The sequence below is a fragment of the Aquarana catesbeiana genome, linkage group LG01, assembly GCF_042186555.1.
Source record: "Aquarana catesbeiana isolate 2022-GZ linkage group LG01, ASM4218655v1, whole genome shotgun sequence".
In the NCBI taxonomy this organism is placed as follows: domain Eukaryota; kingdom Metazoa; phylum Chordata; class Amphibia; order Anura; family Ranidae; genus Aquarana; species Aquarana catesbeiana.
In genome coordinates this window covers 443,013,352-443,038,740 of record NC_133324.1, presented here as the reverse complement: position 1 = coordinate 443,038,740, position 25,389 = coordinate 443,013,352, and the positions used below count along the sequence as shown (strand labels likewise).

The following is a 25,389-nucleotide window of genomic DNA, read 5'->3' as shown; positions in this document are numbered from 1 at the left end:
ATGTTATGCCAATGTTTATAGTATTGATTTATTTTTTTTTCTCCTTATGATCAAAATAACCAACATGAGGTCTCATTCTTGTCTCTTGTTATCCATAGTATATGTATACATTTCACCTAAATCTCCTGAATAAGCATCAAAAAGCGAAACATGTTGAGTGGTAGTGTCTGTACAGTATATGTGCTTTCCAATGGAACATACAATTCATGATAAGGATGGTTTAATTTCCTCATGTTTTTTACCTTTGTAATAATATAATTAATTTTATTGATTGTGTACCTGTGTTTTCATATTCTTTCTATTCATAACACTGTTAAAGTCCCGGGGTTTGTTACTCCCCCTCCCCTAATTTATGCTCTAGAAATAATTGGGATGTGGTGTTCAATCTGACTTCTTTGCCTTACCTTTCTTTTATTCGTAAAAAACCTTTATCCCAGAAGAAAAAAAAAATGTTTGGTGTAACTGATTATAAAGTGTGAGCTGGAGTTAGTGCTAATACTAATCTGATAATACATGTAACACTACCCCCCACCCCCAGACTGACAATGCTGATGTCTGCTGTACCTCCTCTTCTCATTCCTCCAGAGTTGTGTCTCACTAATACAGGAGGTGTGTTACTGGCCACATCACCAGGTGGAAACAGAGGGGGGAAAGTAATGCAGCCGCCACATCTAATGATTGGTAAGCTGCAATATAATACATTTTGGTATGCAGTTTAATACTGCTTTAAGACCACTTTAAAATGGTTGTAAACCCTTAAATATACCCAGTGAAGCGACTAGCATCGGGTGATACACAGGGCTGAAACAAGTTCTCCTACATAAGTTGTACCCATTTATCAGCAGCACTCTCCTCCACAGCTGTTTAAAGTACAGAATATAGGCAGATTTTCTGAGCTCTAGAAATTAGGGGGCAGGGATTCAAGTTTAGAGTGGAGAGCTGAGTGTAATCTGCGACCTGAGTGGAGGAAAAGGACACACACCCTCTACACAGTATCATAGGGAAACATGCACAGCTCAGGCATAAACTCTCAGAAATGACTCAGAAATGCACATAACAGAGGAATGAGAGGAGACAGAAAACACACTTGGTGCTTTGGATTGAGGCAAGCACACACTATAGATGGATCTGCTTGGTTCTTTTTCCATTTCAGAGGTTTAGAACCACTTTAAAGTGTAACTAAACCCTCCCATCCTGTACAGCCAAAGACAGTGCCATATTAACCTCTATTTAGATTACAGTTGACATGGTGCTGCACATATGATCAGCTTTGACACCCACCATCTGATGGCTTGAAAGTTCATTTGAGAGCCGGCAGAAGGACACTGACAACTGTGACAGTTCTCACCAGAGGCATTCTTTGAATGAAACTGTTTTGGGAAACAATCAAATCAGTGGGTTTAGTTCTGCTTTAAAGGGACCCTATGGGTAAAGTATGGGCAGTCTGTAAAAAAAGATTCTGTATACTTACTTTTCTGGCAGCCTGTTTGTTAAAAATCCATTGTGTTTCTGATCTGTAGGTTTCCAACACATTCTGGTTGTGTTGAATGTCTGCTCCCTTGTCTTGTGCTGTGGTTCCTTCTGCCTACTCCTATGTCAGTACAGAATGTACGTGTCTGTGAGAGGAACTACAGCACACCAATGGGGACGCAGGCATTCCACTGTGGGGCAAAAACAATAGTATTCCATACAGCATTCCATACATAATTGTAGTAGGAGACAAAGCTGGTTTAAGACTAAACCTCATGTGTTAAGCTATAACCCTCATTATGTGCATTGACAGCCAATGAGAGCTCAAAATAATGATTGTTATGGAAAAAAAGGTGTTCTAGATTGGTAAAGTAAGCCTATTGACCTTGGGATTCTGTACAACAACAGGCTATTACATACAGTCTATTTAGTGGAAATCCACCCCCATCACCAAATCAAATTGCCTCCAGGGATGTGACATTATATAACTTTACATAATATGGTAATTTTATCTTCATAGCTTTTTTTCTTGAAGTATTTTGGAATACCTGTGTTATTATGCTGAACTTTGTTTTTGGAGGTGTTTGAGAGCAGCTTTCTTTGTGTATATCAAGCGACTATCTACATTTCTGTGATATCATTCTTCAGTGATTGGTTTATAACACTGCTACTGGCTGCAGTGTAATTTTGACCCTGATCCCTCTGTTGACATCTGCTTTGGGTAGACTGTCCTACAGCTTTTTCAGTTCATTATCAAGTTGAGCAAAAACCCAATCAATATCTGAAATTAGTTGTCAATTTGAAAACATTGTTTCTCTAAATGTCTAACGAGGCAGGAATGTTAAAGCCAAACCCTAGGCAAACAACTAAATATACTGATGAAATACATGTGGGAACTGTTTTATTTGTCAATGGATTTATATTTCTGCTCATCAAGTCCGCAGCTATGCAAAGCCCTACTAGACTTCAGTGCCAGGTTGCTGACCTGATATTTGTTTACTGCAAAACCGCAAGGTCACCTCCCTGCCACTGGTCTGTGGTTGGACAGTGAGGGAATAGCAGCAGCATAGTGATGAGTCAATCTTCTTTTCACTTTGCTTTTTTTTACTGCAAGAATGTTCATTGCAAGCTCATACTGTATGTCCGGCAGCACAATTTATTGGCTCCCAGTGTTGTCCTCCCTCACTCAGAGGCCCCATTGACACCTGCTTGTTCTGGGAATGTGCATTCCCAGAAGGCATAAAAAACATGCCAACATGTGCATTGTGTTTGCAGTGCCATTAATTCTTAATGGCACCCCAAACGTGGCTAGCAGACACGTGTTCTGTCACGTGGGAAAAAAATGTGCACTAACACACACGCCAAGCTCTGCGCAGGAGCTTCTTTGGAGTATTTATTGGCTGTAGGGCAGCCATTCAAGTGAATAGACTGCCCTGTGCTGTCCTGTGAAAAAATTTTTTAGCGCAAAACGCAGATGTAAATGGGTCCTGAGGGCTGCTGAACAGGGGACCACAAGAGGCTGATGGCAGTAGTTGCTTTAAATATAAATGTATTTTTTTTCTAATAAGTACTTAACTGCTGCCATTAGTGTTTACAGTGTATATCTGGAGGTTAGCTTTAAAGGAACACTTCACCTTTTGTGAAGTTATCATTCTAAGTAACCTCCCATCCCCTGAGTGCAGCCTATCTGGCAAAATACTTACCTTCCTTTCCATATCTGTTTTCTTCACCCTTATGCCGCGTACACACGATCGGAAGTTCGGCCAGCAAAAGACCGATGAGAGCTTTTGGTCGGAAAATGCAACCGTGTGTATGCTCCATCGGACTTTTGCTGGCGGGATTCCCGCCAGCAAAACATTGAGAGCATGTTCTCAATTTTTCGGTCAGAAAAAGTTCCAATCCGAAAATGCGTTCGTCTGTACAAATTCAGAAGCGCAAAATTCCTACGCATGCTTGGAAACAATTCGACGCATGCTCGGAAGCCTTGAACTTCATTTTCTCGGCTCGTCGTAGTGTTGTACGTTACTGCGTTCTTGACGGTCGAAAGTTCAGAGAACTTTTGTGTGATCGTGTGTATGCAAGGCAAGCTTGATCGGAATTCCGTCGGAAAAACCATCCAAGTTTTTTCCGATGGAAAATCCGCTTGTGTGTACGCAGCATAAGGGCCAACCTGATACCCCACTGCCTTTACAACAAAACATCCTGGCCGCCAAGACCCAATACATTTCTATGCAAGAGCTGCACTTCACTGGACCTCCATGGTGGTGGAGGCCACCATGGATAGATCTAGACCAAAGGGATTAGTGGCAGTGTGGATTACTAGAACCCAAGTCTCCCTAGAAGTTGATAAAAATATATACTTTAATCTATTTGTAAAGTGAAGATATCTGTGGATATTGGAAGAAATTTGCACATGGCTATGGATTCCATTGGTCCTCAGCAAGCATCCACGCATATAAAATTGGGACTGTGGAGATAAGTGAATGGCCAAGAGGTGGCGTTGGGCATGGTGGTGAACATATGCTTCCGTTTTCATATTTCCCTGTGAGATGTCTATACATCTATGGTCAGTCTTCTACACGTTGAGTAGTCCTATTTATGATGACAGTGGTGCTGATAATGAAAAAGAAAGCTGCCTGAGTTGCTTATAGTAGCCAGTCAAATCCCAGCTGTCATTTTGTAGAGCAGAATAAAACCCTACTCTCTGATTGCTGTAGGCAGCCCTGTCACATTCCCACTTGTCAGTTTTTTAACACAATGCTTAGGGAACGTCATAAATGAAAGTGCATCCACCAGTGTGGGATTAGAACAGAGCAGTTACTTTTAGGCAGCAATGTCTGTTTCTTTATTCCAGACACTTTAGTACATCTTATTGTAAACCAGCCTAATATTGTTGGCTATGGCGATTAACTTTTGTATTTCAGATATTGCTTTTTCTTTATTTCTGCAGTTTATAGAATGTGTTTAATCACTGTGACCAGTGTTGTAGCTGGTCACACATTTACAAGCAAACATTTACCTAGTAAAAATGGCTGTTTTAAGGGGGAGGCATAATCTAAAAATGGTCTTGCTCTTGTTATTAAAGTTTATGCCCATCCAAAATCATTTTCTTTATTTTGGGAAAGGATTAGAACTACTGCCAAGTTTTTTACAATTATCAGGCGCTCTATTTGAGAGATTTACCATGAACCTCCTATGCTGCTGACATTTTATTAGTCAGGAAGTGAGGGGTTGCTTCAATATGGGAACTCCAGAATAATATTGTAATGGCAATGCTACAAACTTTGTTGTAAAATGTTAACTATTTTTGCATGTATGCATATACCTTGATTTAATATATCCTTGAGCATTTGGCCACATAAACAAACACTAAAATCCTAAGGTAATGTTCTTAAATGCTTTTAATTAGGCAACTGTTCATTAGGCAAGTCCTACTTTGACCTGATGTCCTGCGCTAGCACTGCCCATAGATTAAATTGTGTTCTCAGAGGGATTATTACTTATATGGAGGAATAATGAGATTTGTTCTGTAAGCTGTGATTTCACGCTATCTCAAAAATCTACAGCTGTGTTGCATCACTCACTGATTTTGTTTTGTGTCTACAATAGAATAATAAACAAAAAACATTCACTTGTCCTCATTCATATCTGCTCTGTCTTTAGGAAGCTTTGCAGAGGATCATCACAACGCTTGCCAACAAAAATGATGAAATACAAAACTTTATTGACACATTAAGTCATGTACTTAAAGGTGTACAGGTAAGTGGAAAATCTCTATTACTTTTATTTAATGTTAATATACATATGATTCATATTATTGCTATTCAGGAAGTGCAGGACACTTTCCAGGTATCCTAACGGAATAATATGTTGTATGCAGGGCTGCTGATAAGGGGGTACCACAAGTCCTCCTGTAGGGGGCCATCAATTTAACAGGAGGGCCCGGCAGCTTTAGGTTTCATTACATGTGCAGGCAGACTAGGCAGTTTATACATGCTTCCCCTGCAGCTCCCAGGTGATTCAATCAATTACATTTCCCTGGGCCCCATCAGTTTATTAGAGGGGCTCAGGAGGCTGAAGCAGAGAAGGAACTGTTATTTTCAGGCGCATAGGTGGCTTAATAAAAGCTGCAATTGCTGATACTAAAATGAAAGTACCAGCCAGCAGCCTCAGTCCCTGACGGAGTGATATCATAAGGTAGGAGAGGGCGACCTAAGGCATCCCTGATCAAAAACGGATAGGGCTATGAGAACAAATGCAGCAGTGTTACCAGCGGTTCCAGCTGAAAGAGGGGGTGAACAGTGGCAGGTGAAGTGGGCAGAGCAGTCCTGGAGAAGGCAGGGCTCTCCTGGGGAGCAGGGGTGGGTCAGACTCGGTTGAGCAGCAGATCGGCTTCTTCATTACCTGCTTTTATTATTGAGCTCATGTTTGACATTTTCCTTTCCACAGTGAGGTTCTGTGTGGCTCAGGCTGACACTACTCTGGGTGCCCGGCACGCCTCAGGATAATGTGTCTCATTAGCACCCCCTGCTGGAGGGACAGCACCAGGTGGGCTAAATGTGAGCTGAGTGCTGGCTGGGCTCTTTTGGTTTGCGCACACATATCAGATCCTCATTTGCAAAATTTTTAGTGTGGCTTTTTTCTGTTTTTATATGATCAAAGTAACACCGACAGATCACCTATGGGCTATGTAAGACTTACATTTTATAAATAACACCTGAGCAATTTGAAGTGTGAAGAGTTAATTGCTCATTTAGTTCTAGGGGACTTCTTAAAATAGATTTACATAGGTGATCCTCCATTCCTCTGAGCTGCTAGACCAGTCCCTGCAGCGTCTTCTCCCCGAAATCTATTGAACTGTATTGGACTTGATGATACAAAAGGGATGATCCACCAGTGAAGTGTGGGGCAGCAGAATATCAGGTAAGTAAAATCGCTTTTACTCTTCCCTACTTGTACGCTTTCCTAGGCTAAACAGGCAATTAACACTCACAGCGAAGTGCAACCCAACTACAAGGGATAATTTCAAATTTCCCAAAATTGGCCTTATTAGCCAATTGGCCCCTTTCCCACTGCCCCACTGCAGTTTCCCCACAGTGCGGTTGCAATGTACCCGCGGGTTTCGTGCTGGTTACCTGCGCTTTTCCATAGACATCAATTAGATTAGGGTTTTTTTGTGTGTTTTCTGAAAGCACACCAAATATGCAGCTTGCAGGACTTTTGGTGCGTTTTCAGAAAACCCACCTAAACACCTGATCTAATAGAAGTCTATGGGAAAGCCCAAGTAACCCGCATGAAAACCGCAGGTATACTGCTCTGCACGGCATCTGCACTGTGGGAAAACTGCAGTGGGGCAGTGTGCTTAAGCACTTGACACCAGGATTTTCACTGTACTTAATGAGCCAGCCCATTCACACATGAGCGTAGTGTTGCTTTAAGGACCTCTCCACACAGCTATTTAGCTTCATCCACCAGATTCCAGTGGCAAGAATCAGTAGATTCTTGCAGCTGGAATGACAGGTGCATCTAAATAGTGCCCCCCAACAACAAACTTCCCACTACCTGCGAGAGAAGGTGGGGAGGGGGGGGGGGACCCTGTCAAGTAGGCTGTACTTGGCCCCATCATTTCTAACAGCAGCCCTGGTTGTATGTGACTTTTGCACTCGCTATTCATGCACTTAGAAGAACTGGGGAGAAATGTGTAATAGGTTTCACAGGATGAGCAAACCAAATATCTCCCATCATTACTTGTAAGATATATGGCCAAAAATGGCTTGCTTATGACATTGTGTGAGGGATCATGAAGCCAGAAGCATGTGCAGTATGTGGAGGGTAAATTACAACAACATGTGTATCAAAAGTCCAAAAACCCTGAAGCACTTAAATACTAGCTCCACTTATTAAGGCGGATCTTCCCCATTCTTACTAAATTTCACATTGGCATGCATCACTACATGCTGATGTGAAATCATCTAACATTGGGGTTGATTTACTAAAACTGGAGAGTGCACAATCTGGTGCAGCTCTACACAGAAAAGAATCAGCTTCCAAGTTTTTTTGTCAAAGCTTAATTGAACAAGCTTAGTTCAACAAGTTAGAAGCTGGTTGGCTACCATGCACAGCTGTAAATCAACCTCACTGATTAAAAAAAAAATGTTCTTCCACAATAAAATTAACCTACCTGCCTGCTCAGTCTTTTTTGAAATGTACACTGACCTAAATTGCGGATTTTAGTTTTGTTTTAAAAAGTGTTAGCTGGAGTTTAGCTTTAATTTGTTGTTCACTTATGTAAAGTCCATTTAAATCTGCTGCAAGGCTGGGTATACTTGTACATTTTTTTTTTTCAACCATCAGGTTGAACAAAAAAAAAACTGACAGATCCCTGCATTCACACAAGCAATGCTAATGCAGGGATCTCTCCCAATGTTCTATAGTATACTGACTGTGGGGACTCCCCCTCCCTGTCAGAATACACAGATTGGCTGCATGCGCTGATTGATTGTAGCTTTTCCAGTATAACTCTTTAACAGAAGCTGGTTGTTGGACCGGCTTCTGTTGAAGAGACTTTGGTACACACATACCAAAATTTGTCCAGTGCCTGCTGAACCAGCTGAATTTCAGTACATGGGTACCAAGCTTAACGCTAGCCTCTACAGACGATGCTGCTGTTCAAGTATGTCTCTGTTACTTCTCCACCCTAAAACAAAAAAAAAGTGTGTTACTAATCTGATCACCAGGGGAAAATAAAGGAAAATGAATGGAGCCACCACATTTAAGAATTGGTAAGCTGCAAACTATTATATTTTAGTTTTTTAGGTTCAATACCTATTTAGGTACAATTTTTTACTTTTCTCCCCAGGCGGTTTTGTTTTTTATGTGTAATGCTGCTTTTTGACATTGAGGGGGGAGTTGGGTCATTTTTTAATAAGCAGACTTTCCATTTGGGTGCAAGACCCACTTTAAAGTGTACTTGTGCCTAGATAATGGACTTTTTTTTATTTATTATTTATTTATAACAGGGACAAGGCCCACATGGGCCGACATGGTACACAGTAGTAGAAAAGGCAATATATTATTACGTTTACAAATCAAGGTATATAATAACGTGTCCAACTGGACAAAATTTCTGACAACAGAACAAGTCATGGTAGGCACAGGCATAGTATCTTATCTTTGAGGCGTCTCATGTGTCCCTGGTGGTTGACTAGATACCTCTACTTTAATAAGTGGGTGGTGTTAACAGAAAAACCTCTTTCGTAAGTGAGAGTGTTGATGTGCCAGTTTAGGTAATGGCTTTTAGGTGTCAGGGTCCATGCACCCAATTCCTGCATTGTCTTTTCCTTTTTATCAAAGAAAAAACCCCTCATGTGGGGATAGAGAGAGCTAGAAAGGATAGTATGATGAAAACTAGAGGGATAGAAAAGAAGAAATGGTCAGGAGTGGAGAGGGAGGAGGGGGAGGCGTTTGGGAGGAGGCATGCTGGGGGGTGCACCCTCATATAGCCGCGGTGGGATCTCTCAGGGCTTGACCCTCAGCCGAGAATATGAAGGCGTTCCACATCTGCCAAGTTTTAGTAAATGTTTCTTGCCTATTTTGCTCTGTGAAGATAAGATCCTCCATGTGTTTTATTTCTTCTACTTTTGTAATCCATGAGGCAGTTGTCGGTGGGAGTGTGGCTTTCCAATGGATTGGGATGCATGCTTTGGCTGCATCTAACAGGTGTCTAATCACTGATTTTTTGTATAATTTCTCCGGGATGTTAGACGCGTGCAGGAGAAAGAATGCGGGGTCATCTGGTATACTGTGTTCTGTGAATTTCTGATTAACTTCTCGTACTACTCGCCAAAAGTGGTTCAGGCTTGGCCATGACCAGAAAATGTGCACCAATGTTCCCTTGTCTGCCCGGCACCGCCAACAAAGATCAGACGTCGCCGGGAAGAACTTGTGGAGTAGTGCTGGGGTCTTGTACCATCTCGATAGGAGCTTGTAATTTGTCTCCTGGGTTTTGGCGCAGATGGAGGATTTGTGAGTAAATCTAAGGATGCGCTGCCGTTTAGTCGTATTGAAGTGGCAATTTAGTTCCAGTTCCCATTTAATTAATCCGGGGGCGAAAAATCTGCCCGCGGTGTATATAGGAGATTGTAAGCTAGGGATAGCGTATGCATTATGGTTCCTGAGGTGTTGCAGAGTTCCTCTAGTGTTGTGAGGGGTTGATCGTTGGCGACGGGGGGTTTCAGGGAGTGAAGGAAGTGTCCTAGTTGACGGGACCTCAAGAAGTCCAGACGAAACGGGCCCGCAGGATCAGAGAGTTCTGCAATTGTGTGCCAGCGTCCTCCAGTACTAAAGTGGAAGGCCTGGTGTAGGCCCGTGTCGCTCACACCCCGAAAGATTGCATCCTGTATACCCGGTGTAAAACCGGGGTTCCCCAGTATGGGGTATAAAGGTGAGTTGGGGAAGATATGGATGCCTGAGAAATGAGTCGGGCACAGACTCGTGTTGTATTGCCAATCAGTAGGTGGCATTTTGTTTCTATCGGTAGGGTCTTGTAACACCAGTGGGCCCTGTTGGTTTTGCTCCATTTGTGTCCATAGCTTAGTTACTTGGTGTCGGCACCAGTCTATCAATCTCCCCAAATGCACTGCCTGGTGATAAGCGCGAATGTCCGGCACTGCTTGACCACCCTGGTGTTTGGGTAGGATTAGGAGTTTATGTGAGAGTCTGGGTCTCTTTTTGGCCCATGGGTATTCTGTAAACATGGATTGTATCTGTTTAAAGTAAGATGTAGGGTTATAAATAGGTAGCGCTTGCATGAGGTAGAGGAATTTCAGGAGGATCGTCATTTTCAGAATGTTACATCGTCCTATCCAGGAGTGTAGGTCCGTGTTAGTAGTGTTTTGATTGTTCTCAGTAGGGGTGGGAAGTTAAGATCATAAAGCCGTGAGAATGTGTGTGGGATATGTGTGCCCAAATACCTTAAGGTGGTTGTCGTCCAATTTAAAGCTGGATTGTAGGTGTGTGAGCTGTGGTTGCGTTATCCCCACACCCATCGTTTCCGATTTGGCAAAATTGATTTTTAGATTGGAAAGTGCCCCATAGGTTGCGAATTCCCGAAGCAGGTTGGGAAGGGAGACAGAGGGAGTAGTGAGCGAGAACATAAGGTCATCCGCCTACGCAGACACCTTATGTTGGGTGTGGTTTAGTGTTATGCTGGAGATGTTAGGATTCAGTCGCACGTGGCACAAGAATGGTTCTAGTGACAGGGCGAAGAATAGGGGGGATAGCGGGCACCCCTGTCGCGTTCCATTAGTGATTGGGAAAGATTCCAAGATCACCCCATTAGCCCTGACTCTAGCCGACGGTGCCGCCTATGCCACTGAGATCCATCTCAACATGTTGCAGCCCAGACCCACGTGTCGTAATGTAGCGAGCATGAAGGCTCAGTTGACCCGATCAAACGCTTTTTTCAGCGTCAGTGCCTATAAAGACGCTGGGTGTTTTGGTGTGGGTGGCTGAGTAGAGCAAGTTCAGGACTTTGGTGGTGTTGTCTCTTGCTTCCCTTATGGGAATAAAGCCCACTTGGTCTAAATGTATCAGGTGGGGTAGATGGGATTTTAGTCTGGTGGCTATAATTTTGGTAAATAGTTTCAAGTCCGTATTAAGCAGGGATATAGGTCGGTTGCTCCCGCAGCAGGTCTGGTCTTTACCGTCTTTAGGAATGACGGATAAGTAGTGCTCCCTCGGTAAGGCCGTTAGATAATTTAGTTAGGTGGTCGCCTAATGCTGGAAGTAGTGTCTTGTAGTATTGAATCGTGAGGCCGTCCGGTCCGGGGGCTTTTCCTGGTTTGGTACTTCCTATTGCAAGCTGTATCTCAGGTAATGTGATAGGGTCTTCTAGCAGTTCACGTGTCTCAGTAGCTAGGGTGGGCATGCAGGACGAGGTTATGTAGTCTGTCATACAGTCTAATGGCCCGTACACACGGTCGGATTTTCCGATGGAAAATGTCCGATCGGAGCGTGTTGTCAGAAATTCCGACCGTGTGTGGGCTGCATCGGACATTTTCCATCGGATTTTCCGACACACAAAGTTGGAGAGCAGTTTCCGGGAGCGTAATGATTGTGCCAAAAGTTTACCACATTTATTACCCGATTCGTAAACCTTTTTGCGTGAGATTTGGAGTGCTGCCTTAGCTTTAAAGTTGAGTAGGTCTGTGACCTGCGTGCGTATTGTGTCGAGCTCGTTTCTTAGTGGACCGGTTGGACATTGTGTGTAATTTCCAGTGTCTGCAGCTTACCAAGGAGTAGGGTTAGTTGGGCAGTACTTTGTTTTTTTACTCTCACGCCGCGTTTTATGTAGTACCCCACGTATTACCGCCTTGTGGGCCTCCCATACTAGGCCCGCGTCGCTGTCAGTGTCACTGTTAGATTGTAAGTAGTTGGTTATTTCTTTTGTCACGTCAGCCAGTACCTCGGAGTCCTGTAGAAGGCTCTCATTGACCCTCCATGGTTTCCTTTGACCTCTATGGAAGTCAGTCAGGGCATATTTCAGTGTGACCGGAGCGTGGTCTGACCATGTGATGGACCCCAGCGAAGAATCTTTGACAGCCTGGAGTTGGTTGTGGGGGATAAAAAAGTAGTCTATCCGCCAGTACAAATTGTGGGGGCGTGAATAGAAAGAGTAGTCTTGCTCGTCGGGGTGAAAAAGATGCCAGGCGTCGATTAGCTGTGATGCATGGAGGGCCATGTGTATGGCCTTACGTGTGCCTTGGGTGGTAGAGGAGCTTTAGATAATTTGCATATTCTTAACAAGCAGTAACTGAGCTTTTTTACGCAAGCCAATTTTGACAGCTAAATCTGCATGTACATTGAAGGGATTTTGAGTATAGCCTCATATAATCAAAGATAACAAGTCTTTAAAACGTACCATCATCCAAATTGATATACATAAACAAAACAGAGGCTCGGGATTCCCCAAGGGATATCTGTTGTTACAAGGTATAGAATGGTCTGGTTCTCGACTAGTTTTGCGGTATTACCGCTTCTTCAGGAGAACCAATTTATAAGACAGATAATACAGTATAATACAAGCATAATAAATACAATGATCGTAATGCAGCATATGAAAAGAAAAAATAACCTAAGAAATAAATACGGGATTGGCTTACCCTATAACTAGGTGAACATGTGCGGCACCCAGCCGCCCAATAAAATCTCCCCCGCGGCGGACAAGGGGGATTGTGCGGAGTTCCCTGAATGAAAAACATAAAGCTAATGAGGGGTCTAGTACATGTACATTGAAGCAATTCATTCTTAAATTAGAAGTCAGATCTAAGCTTAACCACTTGCTTACTGGGCACTTAAACCCCCCTCCTGTGCAGACCAATTTTCAGCTTTCAGCGCTGTTGCCATTTGAATGACAATTGCGCGGTCCTACAACACTGTACTCAAATGAAATTTTTATCATTTTTTTCCCACAAATAGAGCTTTCTTTTGGTGGTATTTGATCACCTCTACGGTTTTTATTTTTTGTTAATTTTTTTTTTTTATATTTTGTTATAAAATTTTAAAACAGGTCATTTTTCTCCTTCATTGATGTACGCTGATGAGGCGGCACTGATGGGCGGCAGTGATGGACACTGATGGGTGGCAATAATGGGCATTGATCGGTTACACTGATAGGCAGCACTGCTAGGTGGCACTGATTGGCACCACTGGTGGGCATCGATAGGTGGCACTTGTGGGCATTGATAGGTGGCACTCATGGGCATTGATAGGTGGGCACTGGCAGGTGGCAATGGCAGGTGGCACTGCCAGGGGGTACTAGTGTGCACAGATGAGGCATAATTGCCTCTTCCTCTTCGGGACCGATGTCCCTTGCAGATGAGCCGGTGATCGGCTTTTTTTTCTCGTCACGCTGTCAGCGTGAAGAGGGAAAAAAAAAACGATTACCAAGCTTTTGTTTACATCATGTGATCAGATGTCATTGGCTGACATCAGTGACTCGGTGATCACAGCGCGCTCCGCGCGCACCCTGCAGGGAGCGTGCACGGGGGAGGCCGTCATATGATGGCCTCCCGGAAATTCAGGTCCACGCTGTTGCCGTCGTTCGGCTACAGCACAGACGTCAAGTGGTTAAACTCGCTCCCACCCCCATTCTAAGCTCTATACTAACTAGCCTGTAAAGGAAAGATGTGTATACTTACTAGGGGTGCAACGGATCAAAAAACTCACGGTTCGGATCGTTCCTCGGATCAGGAGTCACGAATCGGATCATTTTCAGATTAACAAAAAAAAAATTAATTGAATTTACAAAAACCTGTGAAAATTCCACCACCATATAGTCCCCACTGTAATATCCATAATCTCCCCACTGTAATATTCACAATCTCCCCCACTGTAATATCCACAATCTCCCCACTGTAATATCCAAAATCTCCCCCACTGTAATATCCACAATCTCCCCCCCTACTGTAATATATTATCCACGTCATCTCCCCCACTGTAATATCCACATCATCTCCCTCATTGTAATATCCACGTCATCTCCCCCACTGTATTATCCACGTCATCTCAGCCACTGTAATATTCGCAATCTCCCCCACTGTAATATCCACAATCTCCCCCACTGCTGTAATATATTATCCACGTCATCTCCCCCACTGTAATATCCACATCATCTCCCCCATTGTAATATCCACGTCATCTCCCCCCACTGTATTATCCACGTCATCTCCCCCCACTGTATTATCCACGTCATCTCCCCCACTGTAATATCCACAATCCCTCCCACTGCTGTAATATCCACAATCTCCCCCACTGTAATATCCACAATCTCCCCCACTGTAATATCCACAATCTCCCCCACTGTAATAATATTCACAATCTCCCCCACTGTAATATCCACAATCTCCCCCATTGTAATATCCATAGTCTCTCCCACTGCTGTAATATCTACAATCTCCCCCACTGCTGAAATATCCACAGACTCCCCCACTGTATACAGTATGAGTATAGGAAGGAAGACTAGTGTTGTTTAGTCTTACCTTACAGAATAGAAACCGCCAAGCCGGCCAGATCAGATCCACGAGTTGAGGGGTGATGACGTCAGCGCGCACCGCTGCCGCCGGGTGTACCAAGATGGCCGCCGCTCCGGAGCTAGGCCGAAGCCGCGGCCTTCCTAAGGCCGAGGCAGCAGAGTGCTCCGCAGAGCGTATGTTGACCCGTTCGGATCACGGATCGGTGACGATCCGTTGCACCCCTAATACTTACCTTATTCCCATTGCTGGCTTCAAGGCAGAGATGGGACAGCAGACAACAGATGCCCCATAGTAAGCCTATGGGTGAAATCACCACCCAGGTACTGCAGCCGTTGTCGCTGCTTTCTTCTCTTCCCTGAAGGTGGACACTGGAGAGATCACATGACCGGACTGGAGCACACGTAGATTAAGTAAGTATACACATCTTTCCTTTACAGGCTAGTTGATATAAGACTTAAATTAGGGGTGGGTGCAGATTTAAACTTAGACAGGTTTAGTCTGGACTTCTACAACCCCAATTCCCAAAAAGTTAGGACGTTGTGTAAAATCTACATAAACACAGAATGCAATGATTTGCAAATCTCATTAACTCAATATTTTATTCACAATAGAAAATAGAAAACATACCAAATGTTTATATAACCCAACAAACAATTGTGTGCTTAGTGCAAAAGGGTGATCCTGCACTTATATATTCCAAACACAAGGAAAATCTAACAACAACCAAATCGTATGTAATCATAACTTGTGATAGAAAACATTATATACAATATACATCACAGAACATATAATTGAAACTTGTGCATGATAAAAGAGTATGCTTCAAAAAAACATATTCAAGTCCACTTGTAAAATCTTGAAGATAAGTAAGAATTCAATAGTCCCAAACCATCTTGAAATCAAGTTCCCTTACCAAATGATAATGCTTTCCAAATTAAAATAGATCAGCAGAGCAGAACCCATCCAATCAAAGGCTACCAAACAAAATACTGCAGACTCCAGAGTCTCCAGAACCCTCCCCTGGTTATCTAAAGACCACTCCTCAAACTTGGGATACATGGAGGAAAGAGCAAAGGACCATAGAGTAGTATTGCTTAAAAACACATGAACTATTTAAAGCAAATATACTCACAAATATAAAAGCTTCTCATAGTCAAAAAGAAGCCACATCAGAGAACATCAGCAGGTGTGTAAAATCAGAAGCCACTAGCCTCATCCTATGCACGTTTCGTCTGTACAACAGCTGTACGACATCTTCTATCCCCTGAAGATGTCCGTTGTACAGAGTTCGGATTCTCTTTTTGTGATCATGGATGGCCTCCTCCCTTGCCCGTTATGGCACACTCCACCAGGGCAACTAGTGCCTCTTGGGCGTTCCAACATTAGACGTCTGTGTCTCAGGTTTGCAAGGTGGTTACCTGGTTGTCTGTGCACATTTTACCACATTTTACAAAGTTGATTTGTTCACATATTCAGATGCTTGTTTTGGCTGCAGGGTTTTACAGGCTGCTGTTTAAGGTTCCTTGTTTCCTTGAAGGGGGGGGGTTGTTGGTTGTTTGGCATGCTTTCCTGGTTGCTCCTGTTTTTAGTTTGCCCTGCCCTCATTGAGGCACTGCTTTGGGACATCCATATGGTCCCTTTCTCTGAGTTCATTGAAGGACACAGTGCCCAACACCTCTACTTGGTACTTTTTTCCTTGTACTGCTTTGCGACTAACTGGCTTGCCTATAGCAGAGAGAGGTATTTATATAAGCTAGGACTGCCCATAGGTGGTGCTGTATTCTTTTCTGCCTAGTTTCCTACGCCTGTAGGTGGCACTACAAAACCCTGTGGTCTAGAATAGAAGAGCTATGTTCATCAATGATCTCTGAGAGATTTTACAGTAAGTAACAAAAATCCTGTATTTATGGACACAGCCAGCCCAAAATGTTTTGCTCGATTAGGCCATAACTGGATGTGTTATTCTTTTTTTATTTATACATATATATTCTTTACATTGCTGTGATGTGTTTTTACTAACATATTCCAGGGAAATTCTGCCAAGGTCTTGTCTGACCTGGATGAAGAGTTTGATGGCCTTTACTCTGTGCTTGATGAGATGAAAGAGAGCATGACTAATAGAATCAAGCAGGAACAAGCTCACAAAACCCAGGAGCTACAGGTGAGGCAATGCTTGACTCTACTCCTGATTTCAGGTTACCTTATGCTTCCCTCATAATTGCTTAGCTGTTGCTTGATGCACAAAGTACATTTCAGTTTATATTGAAAACCAAGCCTTGAAGTGCATACTGGGAACATAGCATTCATACCCAAAGACTCAGGTTTTTATACCAACATAGATTTAGAGCATCAGTCCACTCTGCTTCTTTTTGTCAGTAATCTTCTGGGATGGGAACTCCATATGAGTACCAGCAACGCGAGAGAAGAATTCCTAAATATGTTTGCCACAGGCCCTTTGCTTTCTCTCACATACAGAAAGTTTTATATTAGAGCGTACAGCTACTATTTTCAACCAGGATCTCTGCAGAGGTTGCCAGGGGTTCCTTGAGCTGTAGCTCCCATTTGATAACGCTTGCAAAATTCCAGGACCAATGCCACCTGAAAAAGCCAGCAACATTCTGACCACCACTGTAAGGATTGCATTTTTCGTACTGACCACCAGTATAAGGTGCATTTTTACCACTGAACCCCTGTAAATTGATTTGTTAGTCCCCAAGACCTGAAAATAATTGTAGAGGTTCCTCTGGGGTAAAATGGTTCAGAAAGGCTGGCTTACATGATCTTTAATATGCATACAGTGACTTCAGTTCCTGGCTTTTCACTTTGGCATCTTATTTGGTCAGTGAGGCAGTCCAACACAAAGACAGACCAAAAAGTAAGGATTGGAATGTTGTGTGACCAAGCACAACTTTGGGAACTGAAGTTGCTGTTTACATGTTTGAGCTCCCCAGAGTTTAGGAGTTTTTTTTAAATTGTGTGGTACATTGTACAAACGTATGAGTATACTCTCCTCTGAATAAAAAGTGGCTGTTGGTTTAAATGAAAGGTCAGTTAAAATACCTAAATATATCCAATAAACCTTTTTCCCTACTTAATATGAAAACATGTAATATGCTCTCAAACACCCAACATCCTCACAAACTATGCACCTTTGGCAACTTGCTCAGCTACTTTGTGACAGTTTTCAGCAGAGCTCATATAGGAGCAAAGCAGTGAATCTTCCCATGTCATGGGATGCCATTAAGATGCCAGTTCAGTAAAGCAAAGTAGAGCTCTTGTGTTCTGGAAGTATTTGACAAGTGACAGAATAGCTGTGCTATTTTTGTTGCATTTCTTTTTCAATCACATAACTTTGCTCAACGCTCACACATACATTGCCTCTTCTTTTCTCCATTTTGTTCTAGAATCAGCTGTCCCAGTGTACAAATGCCCTAGAGAGTTCAGAGGAGCTATTAGAATTTGCTTCACGGACCATGGACATAAAGGAGCCTGAGGAATTCACCAAGGTACAAAATATGAAATGTGACTTTAATGAGAAAGCTTTAAGACATTTTCCTCCACCATTCTCTACATGCTCAGTGGGAGGGTGCTTCCCAGAGAAGCCTAAACACCATTTATATAAGTGTTTCTTTGATGTCTCCTGCTAGACAACATAATTAATCTATTTTCAGTATTCACATCATTACTAAAGTTTGAGTTCTCCACCTCAAAACATACATAAACTGCTACTGAGTGACTTAACATAATAATATATATATATAAAATGACTATACTTTTGAGTTATACTGTGTTAACCTTTTTAAAGCTTTGTAATTTGGTGCATGAAATTTGATTTACTTGTACTTTAACAATTTCCATTTTTCATTATTTTACGCTTAAAACTATAAGCAGGCTCCTTTTTGAGAACCCTTTATGTTGCCTCCTTCCTCCCATAGCCATGTTTTGTTCTCTCGACCAATAGCTGTGAATGTAGATTTAACTGTCTGTGCCAGCACCTTTAAAATCTCGCATTGCATCTTGTCTGTTTAACTTGGCTTGTCAAGACAAAGCATTCAAGGATCACTCTTTCATACACGTGGATGTGAATCGTGCAACTTCCATATCAAATAGTGCAAAAAAAGCATAAATAATCCACTAGGTTTATCGTAGTATTGGGATGCTGGAATAAAATATACTATGCTTTGCAGCTGTTTCCATATACCACAGCTAAGGGATGTGCTTGCACCTGTCCCTGGAAATCACACATGCCCATTTCACACATAATCTAGACCAGTGGTAGGCAACCTTTCAGAGGCTGAGATCGGGATATGGAAAATAAGGAAATCAAAGATCCCATGGGTGTTGGGAGGGTGTCAACATCGCCCTTTAAAAAAAAAAAAATTAAGCTTCCAAAAAAAAAGACGTTATGAAGAGCACATAGTGTGTCACAGTAGTGTCTTCTGTCTCACTTCACATCACTTCCCCCTCACAGAGGTATCCTCTGCCCCCCCCCCCCCCCCACAGTGGTGTCCTCAGCCCCCTTTCACATCAACCCCCCCCCGTAATGTACTCTGACCCCCTGACCCCCCCCCCCCCACTGTAGTGTCCTTTGCCCCTCCTTCCCCACACACACATACACGCACACAGTAGTGCCCCCCCCCCCCCAAGAAGTGTTCTCTGTCCCCCACAAGAAGAGACATTTGCTTCCTTCACAACACACAGACGTGTGTAGGTAGCTCTCTCCTACGTTACACCAGCTGTACATGAGAGCGGAGTGAGAGGCGGCACAGTGCTGGATGGAGGGCAGCAGCGGAGCTGCCAGGTTAACTTTTCATGTTGACAAGCTGAAGATTAGTTGCTATGACTGCCTAGCAACCAATCACCTGCTGGTTAACTTGCAAAGTTAAAGTGGTTGTAAACCCTTTTACACCACTTGTACCTACAGGTAAGCCTATACTAAGCCTTACCTGTAGGTACTGTAAATATCTCCTAAACCTGCATGGAGATATATACCATATATGCTTGCGCCAACGTCATTGGCGCATGCACACTGAACAAACAGCTCACTCGTGCCGTTACTGCAGCTGCATGCCGTGACCCACAAGAGCGGGAGTGTCATCATCGCAGCTCTGGCCAATCACAGCGCCGGAGCCCACTAACCCGGAAATAACTCCAGGAGACATGTTGCCAGTCATAGCGGTCTGCGGGGCCGCTGCAACAGCTTCGATCTAAGGCAAGCATTTCATAATGGGCTACTATGCTATCCTATGCCTTTGTCTTACAGGGTTTTTTTTAATCTATTTTTAATTTTTTTCGGGTTTACAACCACTTTAACTAAAGCAGCTCTTGCCATCTATACAGCACTGTTTTGCATCCCACTCCACTATGCTATTAAAAATAGATTTTCGGAGGCTGGGGGGAAGCATCGGCACAGCCCTGCTTGTGATCTACCTGTTGGCTTCCCTCGATCAACAGGTAGATCGCAATCGACGGGTTGCCAACCCTGGATCTAAACCATCATTTTTATATAAGTAAATGCACCCAGACCATTATACAATAAAACCATTATACAATAAACAGTTTTCTACAGAATAAGAGCATGGGGCACATCATTTGGCCCACATACAGTTTAACAGAGCATATCCTATATACTGTATACAGGTTAGCATTTTAACATTCTACACATATTTTGTATTTAAATCTCGTTTTATATATATTGATAAATAATTGTACCAATATCAACTCCTCCTGTCCCAAACATGTCATTTTTACAGTAGGGGCTCTTCCAAAGTGTTCTGAGTATGTTAGTTATGACTGCTGGTAAAGTGTTTATAAAACGAAGCAGTTGCAATTAATACATAAATGCATTAAAAGGTAGAAAGATACATTTTACAGTGTAGTGAGTTCTGATCCTACACACAGCTGCGTCCCTTTGTAGCCCTGTTTGCTTTTAAATTCATCTGGCCGTTAATGTGATGCAGTAGAAGAACACAGAGTGGAGAGTGAATAGATCAGTGGCATTGGGAAGCACTGGAGCATGATGGTGACATCACAAAGCAAGCAGAAGTGAGAGGACCTGTTTACAATACGTGTCACAGTAACTCACAGTCACTTGATAGAGAGCACTGTTCAATAGCATCTTTGTAGATCATTTCTCCTACTATATAAGAAACGGCAATCCAGACCATTGATTGTCTTGTCTTTCATCTCTGGCTTTTCAGTAAATGGTCTGAAGTTTACACTTTTGCTCAGTTTTTTGTCACACAGCAAATTCATTTAAAAAAAAACTGTAGAATCACCACACAAGCAAGGTTGTAGCAACAAAACAGGTTCTGGAATGATTTAAGATGTGTACTCATAGAAACTACTGAGTGAAAGGAGAATTTTTCCCAGCTAAATACTTAGGTCTCTTGCACACTGCAGCTTTAAAAAGCTCAATATAGTTTTTTTTTTTTTTTTTTTTACTGAGCTAAAATACAGCCCAGCTTTTTTGGACGGTTAGTTAACCTAAAATGCGCGAGCGTGCGCAAATTCATATACGTAAAAATGCGCGTAAATATTCGCAAATACTTACAAAAAAAAGTCTAAAAAAGTAGATGCTCAAACAGGAGTATCATGTGCAAGAGGCCTTAACCACTTAAAGACCAGGACTCTTTTTCAGACTCTGTGTTTACAAGTTAAAAACACGTTTTTTTTGCTAGAAAATTACTACATTACATTTTTTTCCTAACACCCTAGAGAATAAAATAGCGGTCATTGCAATACTTTTTGTCACACCGTATTTGCGCAGCGGTCTTACAAGCACACTTTTTTTTGGAAAAAATTCACTTTTATTTTATTTTTTTTTTACATTGTGAAAGATAATGTTACACCGAGTAAATTGATACCCAACATGTCACGCTTCAAAATTGCGCCCGCAATGGTGTCAAACTTTTACCCTTAAAAATCTCCATAGGCGACGTTTAAAAAATTCTACAGGTTGCATGTTTTGAGTTACAGAGGAGGTCACTCCTCTGTAACTCAAAAAAAAAATTGGGTCACTTTAATTCCTATTACAAGGAATGTAAACATCCCTTATAATAGAAAAAAAGCATGACAGGTCCTCTTAAATATGAGATCTGGGGTCAAATAGACCTCATATCTCATTTTTGGACTTAAATGCAATAAAAAAAAAAAAAAGTGTCATTTGAAAAAATGACAACAGAAAAATGTGCCTTTAAGACGTATGGGCGGAAGTGACGTTTTGACGTCGCTTCCGCCCTGCTATAGTATGGAGATGGGTGGGGGCCATCTTCCCCTCACTCGTCTCCATACACAGCCACGGACAGGTCCCGATCGCCTCCGCCACTGCCGACTGCTCCGGTAAGTGGCAGAGGGCGTGGGAGAGTGGTGGGAGGGGGGGGTGGCACCTCTCCTGCCACCGATAACGGTGATCTTGCGGTGAATCCGCTGCAGAGACCACCATTATTGTAAACAGAACCGCCGGCTCTAAAGAAGGATACCTCAGTTGTGGCAGCTGCTGTTACTGAGATATCTCTCTTCAAACTGCCGACGTATATGTACATGAGCCGGTCGGTAAGTGGTTAAAGTAGAACTATGATTAAAAAATGACATACATGTTGCAGTCTTTTTAAAAGTCATAACACAGCATTTTTTTTTATCTGCGTCCTCCCTATAACATAATTTTACTAGTTAGTTTTGATCCTAAATATACAAAAAACAAACAGTGCTATAAATAAAATCACATATAAATATTCCCCATGTTAAGTTCATACAAAATTCACCCATGTACAAAATTCAAATGAATATATCACAAATATGAATATTCATAAAAAAAAAATCTCCCATGTGCAAATCAAACAAAATGTACCAAATGTGAATAAATCTGTGACCAATAGTCAAAAATGTGCAAAGTCCACTTTTCCAGTGTCAATGTGAAATGTCCCCTTCTTTTTCAAATGGAACCAAAAACTCACATCACTCCAGCCACACCCAAATGGTGATAAACTTACCTTTCAGTGTTGACCTCTCTTAATAAGTAAAATGGCCAAAACAGATTGTATAATAATCCTCCTATTCAACTTTGACTTCACAGAAATAAATGGCAACTGCTAAACTTTTTTGCATACTGCACTCCATTAGGGCATCATAGAAGATGGGAAACATAGAAACTCATCGTGCAACCTTCTTTATTAGAACAGAATACAGTTAAAATATACTCACTGATGATTTTGTGACATCTGCACTTTTAGTGAAGGTGTCGTTAAAGCTTCCCCCCAACTCCTCAGTGTCTCTGATATCAATAAACTTGTCCAGAGATATTCACTGTGCGCCTTGTTTGACTCCGAACTTTCTTTGCAAGTAGAGAGTCCAGACAGGGCTTTGGTCCTCTTAATTTGTTCTGTAGCTGTTCTGTACTTATGGTAGCCCTAGCCATCAAAAGAGTATGGACCCAGCTATAGAAATAAATGTGCCAGCAGTGTTTTTGTTTGGTCTTGTCAGCAGCTATATAGTCCCTGTGGACTAGTGCGATAAATGCATTTTAGCTATGGGCTTATTGACTTACAGTAGCAATTACTTTGCTATTATTAAAGGCACTGGAATGATACATATGTTGCTTTTTGAGACAGATTAATATTTTGGTGATGTTAGGCACAGTTTTAGCTCATTAGAGCTATACTAAAGTACACCATAACAATATTTACGAGGAAGGTAAAAGCCACTGCACGCTATTCTCAGCAGTCATTGTCAGCAAAATGCGGTCTCTTTGCACAACCCTGCCTCTTTCTGCCCAGCTTTGCCTTCCTATGCCCTGTGTGCTAGCAGTGCTGATTTATGACCTGCAGCTTGCCCAATAGCCAAGGACACTGACAGGGAGGAATAAATCATAGGGTGTGCAGACTTGTGTAAATAAAAAAACTGCTCCACTTCCTGGCAGCGTCTCACCCTCTGCCCAGCTGTTCCAGTTCTGCAGATCACTGTCCTGTAGCTCTTGATTGCCCAGGAGCTCAGGACATTGACAGTGCAGTTTGCATTGTCAGCTGTGCTAGCTTTCTTGATTGGTGTCCTGTAGCTTTTTATTGCCAAGGACAATAAGAGTGATGTATGGGCTGAGCTGACTTGCTGTGAACTTTTTCCTTAATTGAGCTGCCAATGTTCCTCAGAAACTGGTCAAAATTTGCTCAGTGGGTGGCCATGTCAACAGCCTTATGTCCGACAGACTTTGGTTCAAATATTTAAGGAGCAGGGTGGAAAATTGTCACAATGGATGGCTGTCAAAATACATTAGGCATAGCAGGAAATCTGTATAGCATGGATGGTGGACTCTGTTAGTTCTTTTATTCAACCTGTATACTTAATGTGATTGTAGCCGTATTAGTGCAATTGTGACAGAGAAAATTAAGTAGTGTCCGTGATACTTTTTTTATTTGCACTTACATACAATTTTTCAGGACAAGCTTAAAAATTTGTGAATCAGTACTGCTTGGACCTTGAAGAAGGGGACATACCCCGAAAGCTTGTCCTGAAAAATTGTATGTTAGTGCAAATAAAAAAAGTATCACGGACAATACTCATTCAACCTGTATGAAATTAGAGCATGACAAGTTTTAGATCTTCAAAGATCATATATACTGCTGCATAAGGAATAGTCAGTAGCAGATTCTTTAAGTTCTGCAAAGCGAAAGAGATCTGTTGTCTGCTGTTCATCATACACTGACAACTGAAGAAAAGTTGTCAGTGAGTGTTGGCAATAACAGGGGAGTTCTGCACTCCCCTGCCAATGCCCTCAAACTTGCCCTTGACAGTGCCAACAAGAGCCAGCCCAGAAAATGTTTGGAGACTGAACCCTGAATGTTTTTCCTCTTGGCTGCTAAAGAATGAAGAGCCCTGTGATGATATCAGAGGGGCAAAAAAAGAAGAATATCTAATGTGAACTGGGTAAGTTTAGTTCAGGGGGAAAGATACGGGGGAAATTTGGGGTTTAACAGAGCCTGCTTATGTAACTAGCAAATATAGCAACTTTTATGAGTTATAAACATGATGCTTAATACGTGACTGCACACTGGTGACATTGTTTACGTTTAGATCAACACTTTTCCATGTAGGACTTGAAAACAGAAAAGAAAAACTCAATTTTGCAACATGCATGCTTAAATTTGGAACTGCAGTTTAGTGCATACCATGGGGTTATACTATATTACCAAACCTTTACACAAGGAAAACAGAATTTTGGCTACTTTTGCAAACCATTTAATGCTCATTTAAAGCAAAGTCAATTATGCTATATGATATGTTTGCCTATAATGGCAGCATACATTCCCAAAGCTGTATTATACTGAAATGCTCTTTCAAGTGCACTCTGATATATTTTTCTGATTGATCCTTTACACTACAGGTAATCATTTAATTGATTGATTTCTTTTAATGCCTGGCGATTAACCACAATGCTAACAACTCATTTAACACCAATGTATTTCTTTTCTCCCTTAAGACCTGACTCACATTATGATCACTTGTATGTTCTATAAGGAATGGGTGCGGGTTGTGTTCATTTTACCCTTAAGTCCTGCATGGAGTTTGCTGATCTTTATACCTGCATGGAGGCACTAACTTTGCTTTCTCTCTTCTTCTTGCACCAAGGCTGCCAGACAGATCAAGGATAGGTACAGTACCAATCTCCTCTTTACTCTGTCAAATATATTTGACTCTTTCCTCTGATTGTCTTGCCTTTTGTCCCCTCTCTTCTTCTTAATGCTGTACTGTTGTGTTGTCCTTGTATTCTATGTTTGTATTCTGTTTGTTCTACAAGAAGTGTATGATTACAGTTTATAGGGAATTTCTTAAGAACTTTTACAGAAATGTAGGCAGCTTTGGGGCTTATCAGTTAGAACTTTAGAAGGAATAG

The 25,389-nt window shown here is 42.1% G+C and overlaps 1 protein-coding gene across 4 annotated transcripts in view; it reads left to right on the top strand.

The window, feature by feature from the left end:
- FSD1L (fibronectin type III and SPRY domain containing 1 like) overlaps positions 1–25,389 on the top strand; it is a 96,421-nt gene that overhangs the window by 24,247 nt on the left and 46,785 nt on the right. For all 4 annotated transcript variants that reach the window (XM_073636196.1, XM_073636187.1, XM_073636211.1 and 1 more), the window contains exons 2-5: positions 5,134–5,229; positions 16,534–16,665; positions 17,909–18,010; positions 25,125–25,147. In XM_073636196.1, coding sequence (XP_073492297.1) covers positions 5,134–5,229; positions 16,534–16,665; positions 17,909–18,010; positions 25,125–25,147 — 353 coding nt within the window. The remainder of the gene's footprint in view (positions 1–5,133; positions 5,230–16,533; positions 16,666–17,908; positions 18,011–25,124; positions 25,148–25,389) is intronic.